The sequence below is a fragment of the Chaetura pelagica genome, unplaced genomic scaffold (genome assembly GCF_000747805.2).
Source record: "Chaetura pelagica isolate M959 unplaced genomic scaffold, ChaPel_1.0 scaffold618, whole genome shotgun sequence".
Lineage (NCBI taxonomy): Eukaryota > Metazoa > Chordata > Aves > Apodiformes > Apodidae > Chaetura > Chaetura pelagica.
In genome coordinates, this window is record NW_009954110.1 from 58,717 (window position 1) to 69,385 (window position 10,669).

Here is a 10,669-nt window from a genome sequence, read left to right on the forward strand (position 1 = left end):
TACACGACGTCTCTGATGGGGAGGGAAAGGGAAGATGAGCACCAATGCCAAGTCAGGCGCACCAGAGTATTCACTGGAGGATAAAGCCAGGATGTGGTGGAAGGCGAGGTGGTCTTTGGGGGAGAGGTGGAGGACACTGTGGTACAAACTGAGATGGGTATCCTGGCTGTGGAATTTGACTGGCAGACTGAGTTCCTGGCCGAGGAGGAAGAGGAGGGTACGGAGCACCTAGGTAAGAAAGAGCTGGTCCTGAACTCATGGCTGCAGTAAAGGGAGTAGGGAAGCGTCCTGCTGGGGCTGCAGGTGGAGGGGGCGGTATCCGTCGGGGAAGGACTGAAGGAGGAGCGTTTGCATCCGAAGGGAAGGAATCTTGAGGTGCTGGTGTTGGCTCAGGTGCCCTGGGCTGGGCCTGTGGAAGTCTCTGTCCCTTCAGCACCATTTCCTGGAGCTTCTCGATTTTCACCCGCCGCAGGTGAGCCAGTTTCCGCTTGCTCTGGTATTCGTCGATGAAGGAATCCAGAGGTATTTCACCATCAAGAAATTTTTCTGCCATATTCTGTCAAATATGGAACAATCTCTTTAGAAAACAGCAAACCGCAAGTGAATCTCAATGGCTTGTGTCCTAAAAATAGCCTAACTTTGCCTGTGATTTTCCAGCTTGCATACGGAGGAGGACTGGCATACCAGGAATTCTGAGCACAATTTTAAATTAGTCATTACTCACAGGAGCCCTGGGAGGTAGGCATCTCTTTTGCTTAAATTTATACTGAAGCAACAGCAGTAAGAACATCTGAAAGTAAGAAATCTAGCTCTGAAAATTCCTCTGCTCATCAGAGATGGGAACAAATCAAGTTCAGCAGCTTTCCAGACTGGCAGCTGAGCTGAATTACAGCTCAGTGCTGCTTGCAATGCCAACAGAACACTCAGAACTCTGCAAGCCTCAGTACAGGGAGGCAGATTATTGCTAAGCCAGGTTTAATACTCACACTTACTTCTGGCTTTGGGTAAATGATGTTAAATAAAGAGAGCTGACCATGCATATAATCACAGAATTCAAACTGTCCTGGGAATATCTTTTTGTGATCACAACTCAGAGCCAATAAGCAGGTTTTTTCACTGCTGCTAACTTGTTATGTAGTCTAGAAAATGTCCTGAGGCAAAGCAAGGAACAAACCCAAACATTTCCATTAATCTGGAAACAGATCACCCTTGAAGCACTTGTATCACTGACTGAGGGCACCTAGACAGATACATTCAAATCCTAATGGAATATTTCAATGGAAATACCAGAGGAAAAAAGTGCAGGCAGAATTTTTCATTAGGTTACTAATTGACATTTGTAGTGGATTAATCATACACCAGGCAAACACCATAAAAAAAAATAATTCCACGTTTATACACCGTGAGTTTGAAGGCAACACCAAGGAACTAAGAGAGTTTGGCTTTCTTTTCTGAAAAGGAGCATCTTCTCTCTTAAACTTCAAAGATGTTAGAGTAAAAAGTTACTCAAGATAAAAAAATTGTCACTGAAACCAAGTCCATTGGAGTTCAGAGCAGAGACCAGACCATATTCTCAACATCCCTTAAGCCTATTACACGTTCAGCACTGCAGCTACGTGCACTGAAAGCCTTCTGTGCTGGGTGTGAGTGGCAGAATTGAAGGGTATTGTCATTACCTCTGTGTCCTCCTCAATCTTAGCCCCCTCTGTCTGCAGCAGTGCCAGCAGTGTCTCCAGGGAAGCATTACTGGATTGTCTGTCTGCAAGGGCACAACAAGAGCAGTAAATGGCAACAGGCTCTGAGTGACATCTCCCTGAAGCTCTACAGCCTCAGCAAGCAGAAACAGTTTTAAAGCACTCTGTACAACTAGCACAGTCCGTTGTTCTAGACAGGGTGATCTACAGTCAGAAAATACACTAAGTAGCTTAGGGATATTGTTGGTGCTAAAAGCCAAAATTTAATTACCATGATACTTATAATATTGAAAGACAAAGGACTTCAGTAAGTGCAGTATCAGACACATTCTACTTCGTAATTCAGTATGATCTGAGAAAGTTAAATGCAATACTCTGTTTGATTGATGATTAATCAATGAAAATTCAAATTCTGTTTTGCTTTTTAGCAAGGTAAATGAATTTGATCACTTACAGAACAGTAGATAGGTAACCACACAGTATTAGAAAGAATCCACAGTATCTGTTACTAGGTGTAACAGGTGCTTAATAAATCATTAGAAGCAGAATTACATTTCGTACATTACTATTTCAGAACTACACAAGCATGACATTTCATTTTGTATCCTAATTTACACAGCTAAGAATTATATGCTAGAAACCAAACAACAGATTCACATTCACTCAGAAAACAGCAAATCACAAACGTCAGCAGGACACGTTACCTAGTTTGGTTTTCTTTATCTGGTAGGCTTCAAAAAGAACTTGCAGCTCCTGATATTTCTCAGTCAAATTGGATTTCAAAGACTCCAACTTTGGCTGGTACAAAAGGTTGCCTTCTGCCAGGCTGCGGTTGCTGGCAAGAGTCATGTCCTTGCTGTGCTGAACATTTTGGGCCTTTGAAAAAAAGTAGAAAAAAAAAAAAAAGTGTGAAATGACAGGGAAAATATTAAGCAAGATTCACAGTTATTTAGGCAAAATGAGAATTTCAGAACTTCTAAACAACAACAAAAGCTCTCTGTAAAAATTAGAATTATGGTATTGGACCTGCAATTCATAACAGTACCAATGGACCTTCTATGAACAGTGGGAATGTCTCCTGTTTTGGTGGGCATGGTCAGCTCCAGCTATTGTGGTCTTTTCCCATGATCTCCTTTTTCTGCTATGCAAAATCTTTTCTCACAAACTATTTTTACTGCTCTACTAATACACTATTTTACTGGTGTATCATCTAGAAGGAAAAAGGTCTGTGCTGCAAGCAGCATGTTGAAAACATCTGAAATAACACTGGACTGTTGAAGCTAATGAGAGAAGGACCTTTGGAGGAACAGCCCTGAGAACAAGGACATCTCCTAGCTGTGAGCACCTCTGAATGAATCGACTCTAAGATAAAGAATTAGTACTGACCCCAAGTCACTCTCCTGCACATTTTTTCCCCACATGCAGCAGAGAGCTCTTTAAACAGTTTTCTTCTCCTAGATGGACATGATAAAAGAGTTTGTGTTGTGGGCAAGGACTAGGAACCCCCACCTTCTCTGAGGATGCAAAGTAGATGTTTCTTCAGTCCCACATCAGGCACCACCCTTACCAATCCCCCAGGATGGACAATGACAGATAAAGCAACAGTTGCAGAAACATGCAGCAAGACTGCAGAGGAATGTCATCCTTTCTCTTATTAAAATGCTACAATTTAGGACTGCATCATTGCAATGCTTCTCCAGAATATTCCTCCCCAACCATGTTAAATAAATCCTGGATTAATGCCAAAAGCTCATTTTTCAGTTTAATCCTTCTGCTTAACATAGCCTAGCCCAAAAACATTGCTCCTAAAAAAAAAATTACAAGTCTGACAAAACCAAGATTTGGCAAGATTCTGAGTTTGCTCACACACACATGGATTTATCAAGAGAGTCTTCATGAGCTTTGGGAAAGCTGAGTGGTTGGGGAAGTCTGCCCTGGTTGTCACATTCGATTCATTAAAATATTCAGACATCAAAAGGGGAAAAAAATAAAGAATCAAGGGATCTGATTTCAGATTTTCAGTGTGAATCAACAAGTGGGACAGTTTTCCCATGGCACAACAGAGTGATTCTATTAAGCTACCTTCCAAATCAACAAAATGCTTGGCACACTTTTTGTGACCTCCTACATTAATGTGCCCCTTCTAGTCCACATCACCCCTGGTTACCTAGAACAGGTCCTATCTAATTCCACATCATATTTATGGACAGTTGCAGAGAATTCAGTGCAAACATAAAGAGGAGCACTGTGCTTGCTTTCTGTCACACTCTGGGGGGGATACAGGAAAGCCCCACCTCAGGAAAAGTGAAAAGCCACACGAGGTATTTAAAAGCCCCAGAAAAGGACTGGAGCAGAATTGAGGTGTCCCTGGCAATCTGAGCACATGGCTTGGTGCATCAGGTGAAAATGTTTTTCAAGTGCAGCAACAGTGACCTCAAAAGCAGTTACATCCTCTTGAAATATTTACACACTGCTTTAATCTTCTAAATTCAAAATTGGCTCAATACTTAAATCTTTGGCCCCAGATACTGCTCTTCAAACACTGACTTTTACTCTCTTACACCCTGTTCTTGCTAAACCACTTCAAAAAAATCAATTCAGGAATAATGCTTCAGGAGTCCTGAAGTCCACATCAATCAAAATAAAAATCTATTCCAAATTGTGACAATCGGAGGAACGGAGATACTGTTTTGTCTTCTCAAGATTCTCACATCAAGCCTAAACAAGCTTCCAGCCCTGTGCTTGTTTTCATCTTGAATCCTTTCCAAGAGTTAAAAGAAAATCCTCTCTTCTCATTTTTTAATCCAATGCAAAATAATTTAAATTAAACTGGTTGCTTCCATTTGTTTCTTCTCGCATGATCTAATGCTGATAGACCATTGCTATCACAAAGCCTCAGCCCCTCTATTTTACATTTTTTCTAACAATTATGAAGATAACTAAAACACACACGATTTAACAGCTTAATTACTGGCATCCAGCTTCTTTCCAAGTCACCTGCCATCACCACAGGCTTTGTTGACTGGCTGTCTTCTGCAATGCCAGCCACGGGAGATAGCGTGCAAAAAGATTCATGGCTCCTGAGATCTCTCCTCTTTCACCATTTTAATGAGCAAACTACTTCCTCCAAGGGACTTCAGCTTGATCTGGTGACTGTATTTTCATTGCTTGTGAGGCTGACAGTCTCATTTCCAAGCAGTTGTGCAGTCTGGGAAGACCAGTTTTATAAGTGAACTTTGATCTTCATTCATGATGAAGAGTGTGTACATTGCCTCAAGAGAGGAAAACAAGCTGGTAGACACAAACCTATCAACCTATAAGAAGCACAAGTCCCAGGAAAAGGAAACTTGGTGGAATCATATGTAATAAAGAAGAAAGAAGGAAGCACTCCAGGTAAACAGAGTAACAGAAAAAGTTTCCTAAAGTCAGATGAGGCATTTGTGCTGTTTTTAAACACTATGTTTAACTATCGCTCCTGCCTCAAGTATCATAACGTCCCAAGAGGACTAGGGAGGGGAAGGAGGAAGCAAATGCCTAACTTTCTACAATGATTTTCTGAATAACTTTACACTCAAATAATTTCGATGTGTAAAGATGAATAAACAAGCATGACATGATGCACCTAACTTGTAAAAATTAAAAATAAATCAATCAGTATGACGACCTACCTACACCTAACGCAGTGACACCCTTTCCTGTCCTTGGCACCTGATCGAAACTCAAGAGGAAGTCTTAAATACTTGGTTTAAAACTGAAAAAAGTTAAGGTCTTTGTAACAGCACTTCAAGTTAGTGCTTGAAATTACACAAGACCTAATGACTCAACTTTTTTCCATTTTACAGCACTTCTAAGAAGGGCACATTTTTTCTGCTGAAGGTGAACAAAAAACATGACTGACATTTCATGTTCAATTCAAGTGAAGTCTTCACTCCCAGCAGTTTGTGTTGAATTTCTTTAAGAAATGGACAGTTGAAGAGACAAGAAACACAAATTGAATCTTACTCAAAATCATGAGAAGAACCAGTTCCTAAAATACAAGGGAAACTTAGGAATGACATTTAACGATACTTGAGGAGCTGGTGAAGACACATTCAGGACATTTAAAAAGCTTAAAAGTCTGTGGAATGAGTAAATTCCACTTCACAACAAGGAGAACCAATGTAACCCCAAAGCAATGCAACCTGAATACAGCCACCACTTTACAAACCAGAATAATTTCTGGCACTGCTGTTAAGGTCCACGCAATAAACTCTTCTGCAACTGTTCACTGCACTTAGAAGTCAATTCAAGGAATCAGAAAAGCAAACACTGAAGTTAGCCTGAAATATTTTTAAAAAAACATTGACTAATTTAAAACAAATTCAGTTGCAAAATCATCCGAGGGTCAAAGACAGAGCACAGCATGACCAGTCTGTTCAGATTATCAGTGTGATTCCAGTCTCTATTCACAGCCTTCCACAAGCCCAAGACAACAGAGAAGCAAGGAATAAATCCAACAGAAGTTATTTTGGTGTCAAGATGTGTTGTGTGACAAAATGTGTGTTAGCAGGGAATTGCTCCTGCACCAGATGTTCACCTGCTTACTGAAAGTGCAAGGGAAAAAAAGTTATTAGAGAAAGAAGCAACCAGCATGTGACTTGAGAAGAACTGCTAACAAGAATATTGAGGTCATGAGCACTTCAACAGGCAGGAAACATTCATCTGAGAAATACCAGCCAGAATCACAAGACAAAATGAGAAAGGACAATATTAAAAATAACTTTTTTTTTTTTTTTTAACTGCTAAGCTCTCACTATGAATCCTGAACAGGACAAACAAGGCAAGGATGCTGAGCTGCCTAGAAAAAGATCTTCATGGCAGAAGGATTTGCTCAGCACTCATTAGTCCACTCAAACCAAATTGTGGGCTGCAAAAAAAGGAAGCCATGAGGTTATCAAAGACAAAAATCATGCTTTATTGCTGCACTTCAAAACGTAAGATGTTTAAAAAGTGAGTTTCTTTAACATAAATAATTTGAATAATTTTACTCAAGGATTTATTTATTAAGCACTCTGAAGAACAGGCTGCAGCAACTGCTTTGGGAACTGAGAGCCTACAACTTACATCAACTGCAGTTTCCTTTCATCCCACTTTCAAAAAAGGAAGAAAAACGCTGGAAAAAATAAAGCCAGAAGCTCTTACTAGCTCGGCAACATTTTTACTGTCTATCATTTACTCCAAAATAATGGTCTGCAGCAGGAGTTATGTGTGCAAAATGTCCCTGAGAAGCATCATTCCTGTTCATCCAAAAACATGTTCCCAGCAGATCAATTGCAGACCAGATGCCTCCTGAGATGCACAGTGACTAAAATCCCAGCTACCCACAAAGTCCATCAAGTGCTGCTATAATTACAAGCCTGCTTTGGCAAGCACCACAGCAAGTAGTCTCTCAGTGCCTTCAAGAAAGTCTCATCAGGAGCTATAAATATAAAGAATTTTGAAGTGGCACCATTTTAATTGCTTTATACATAGCTTACATCCACAGTAGTTTTAGGTTTCTCCAGTCTTGCTCTAGTCTTTGTCATTCCCACATTCTCTCTTTCGCTTACACATACTTGTAAATGAGGAATAAAATATGCAGTCACACTGTGGAAGTACATGGAGTGTCACATTAACCCCTGAAACAGGAGCTGACAGGTGCAGAGTAGGAGAAGAGAGACTTCTTTTACAGAAGAAGATTTAAAAGCACTTTTCACTATGTCTGGTGAATGGTAACACACCTTCTAGCAATTATCTGTTTGGTAATAAATATTAATACATATTCCAAACTAATGAGATTTGCTAACTTTAGATCTTCTGATTATGTTACTATAAGCTTTAAAATAACAAGCTTTAAAAAGGTTAAAAGGTAAGTTGCAATTCCTAAACCTTAACTCCAAAGGAAAGAGGCACCCAGAGCTGCAATTTGTGCTCATCACACACAGGCAGGTTACTCATTTGCTGGAAGAGACAAATCCACAGTTGTCACCACGTCTAATTCCTAACTTTGCAACTAAATTTCATGTTTGGCAAACAAGAACATAACCACTTGCACAATGTGGTTTTAGGACAGCAGTGGGAATCCAAGAAATCTGGGCATGCATTCACGTAGTTTGAGCGTGGACTTTCTGCACTGCCCAATCTTTTTAAATGGCTTTTGAGAAAAGGACTACACATGAAAACCTCTCTGTGCTTGCTGGTGTACTCTGAAATCCTGGAATGAGAGGAAAGCAATTAATTTCTGACCTCTTCATTTCATATAATTAAGGTTTTGAAAAGTAAATTATTTTTGGCAGTGCAACCTTAGCAGGCAGTAACACGATGTTGTGCTGTTACTGAAGTGATGTTCCACTAGATAAATAGACAACTCATTTTCACAGAAGAAATTCATTGGGCTACCATGACTGTCAGGTCACCAACTCTCTCATCTATGCTCTTTGGAGTTATCACACCAAGGCTGGCTTTTATAAACAATGTACTTTTATTTCATGAAGATGAATACTGTAGATGTACTATAAAGATTAACCTCAAAGGATTACAAGGAAAAAAGCCTCCTTGATTTTAAAAGACTAGAAGTACCAGACAATTGGCTTCCTTCCTCTTTCTATCAGACAACATGTTCGTTGTTCAAGCACTAAGAGCCCAGAGGCTTCAAAAACAACCTCACAGACAGAAATAAAGCAGCTTAGCTATGCCACATTTCCACATACCTGGGGACACAGAGTGAAGGACACTGTGTGTGCATGTTACCCCAGAGAAATACGAATGTGTGCAGGAGGACATACAGACAGACAGACATCCCTCCACAATGACATGTAGAAATCAAATGCTGCCCAACAATACATTCTCTCCAAGGCTGGAAGAGGTCTTTTTTTAGCTATTAGCAAGAAAGCCAAGTGGTTTATCCAAAATCCTCCTCTTTGTGAACGTAACATTGTTTTCTGAGCTGGGTTTCCCTTGCAACCAAGAGAGCAAAGGTCTTTTCCATTATGGAATAATCAGCTTTAGCCAAGTTTGCCACTGAAAATACAAGTGAGCTCAGAGCAGTGACTCAGGAATCCTGATCTAATTAGCATGCCACAATGAAACTACCCATCCAAGGACTTTGGAATAACCCTACAACCTAGATACATCCAGACTGACAACTGAATATTTACACAAGGAGCAGTGGATTCACCATGGTTCCTCCTTACTATTCACAGTTTCCTTCTTTCCCTTCTCCTGCCACATTCTCCACAATGAAAAAGCAGGACTCAGCAGCACAAACTCAAGCAGTAAACAATTTAGGAAAGGCAAAAACAGAATGAGGAAGAAATATTTGAGCACCTCCCAAGGTGGGTAAATGCACTTCTAGTTGAACAGGCTCTAGTGAAAACCTCTGCAGGCTGTAGAAGAGGTTTCTACCAGGCAGCAGCACAGCCATATTTCCACACAACTTCAATACCTTCAAACCTAGCCACACTTTCCAAACACCACAAAATATTCCCTCGGGCCCAGAGAACTTCACTCTACAATTTAAAAGCCTTCTGTTGCCAAGGAATGAGGAGAACCGGAGGGTCAGACTGAGAATATGGTCTAGTTCTGCAGTGAGAGGATCTTTTCTACTATGGTCATGAGGTTCTCAGTCACTTCTGACCTACAGTCTAAAGTGTGTATTGACTAAGAAAGAGCCCACTGAGCCAGGATTTCTGCTGATGGACCTTGTCAGAGGTGACACTGAAGCCAGCAATGCTGCACCTATTTCTGTCTTTAAAAAGTTAAGCCCATTATAACCCAATGACTTCCCTTAAATGCTTAGTTTTTCGTATAGAAGGGCAGTCCTGCCCCCCAGTAAACCACAGTGCCTCTAAGATCTCTGCATGTGTTACTTATCACTGCAGTATCCTTCAGCAGCTTAAGTTATCAACACACAGGCTCATCCGAAAAGCTCTTATGCCTCCCCCCCTCTAAATCTATTTACACCAGGTTCAAAATACAAATTGTGGGATGATGCAGCAACAACACTCCCTAGAACACCTTCTGATCTCAGCCTCAGCCTTCAGGAGACTTCTCCATCACCAACACCTTTGGTTTGAGGTAATTCTGAACAATTTCCTCAGATGTACCAAAAGGGAAGGAATCTTAGTTAGAGGGCAACCAATGATAATTGATTTTATTTCATAAACTTAACTTTTACATAATAAAATTTACTTCTTTCTCAATAATACACTGCTACCTTTTTTTGTTCTGGGGCTTTTTTGGTTTTTAAAACTCAAATCAATGAATACAACACCCAGAAAAGTATGTCTCTCTTTTAAAACCTTCATGGAAAGGGTTTAATCTTGTTTGTTGTTAGCTGACTATACAGTCTTTAAGAAGCATTCGTGGCCAAATAAGCCTGGAACAGTGTCTTATCAGAACTGTTAACACACAGGGCGTGTAGAAAACCCAGTAAAAGACAAATCCAGCAGCAGGAAGAAAACAGGCTTCTATTTTGCTTTAACAAGCAGAGATCCAAGCTCACGGCTGAGAGCCCGAGACACTGACAAAGCCATTTCAGACAGGCAAGAAGGAGCAGCAGAAAGGCTGTCGCCCGGCGCACCAACCCGGGCAGACAGAAACCTCTTTCATACCGCCTCGAATTGAAAAGTTGCGCCGTGATCGAGACCACAAACAGCACCGACCTCACCCCGACAAAAGCCCTCCTCGTGGCCGAGGCGCGACACAAGGGCTGCCCTAACGGGAAAGCCGATCCCGTCGGTGTCTCCTCATCGAGCACAAACCGGGAATTTTCAGCGGGGCGATCCCTCGGCCCCCTCCGCCGGGAGAAGTGCCGGGACACGGACCCGGGCCGTTCCAAGGGGCCGGCGAACAAAAGGCCGGGAGGGAGCGGGGAGGGGGAGGCCGAGGGGCCCGCGGGGCCGGGTTTCCCGGTTTCCCGGGCACTTCATGGCCAAGCGGGGCCGGGAGGAGGGTGG

General features: G+C 41.5%; 1 protein-coding gene across 1 annotated transcript; it reads right to left on the reverse strand.

Moving 5' to 3' along the window:
* Positions 1-19: 19 nt before the first annotated feature.
* On the reverse strand, positions 20-2,566 carry VPS37B (vacuolar protein sorting 37 homolog B (S. cerevisiae)). Its single transcript, XM_010002537.1, has 3 exons — positions 2,399-2,566; positions 1,677-1,759; positions 20-556 (listed from the first exon to the last, which is right to left on the reverse strand). The coding sequence occupies exons 1-3, from the start codon at positions 2,541-2,543 to the stop codon at positions 71-73; spliced, it is 714 nt and encodes a 237-aa protein (XP_010000839.1). The 5' UTR covers positions 2,544-2,566; the 3' UTR covers positions 20-70.
* Positions 2,567-10,669: the final 8,103 nt, after the last annotated feature.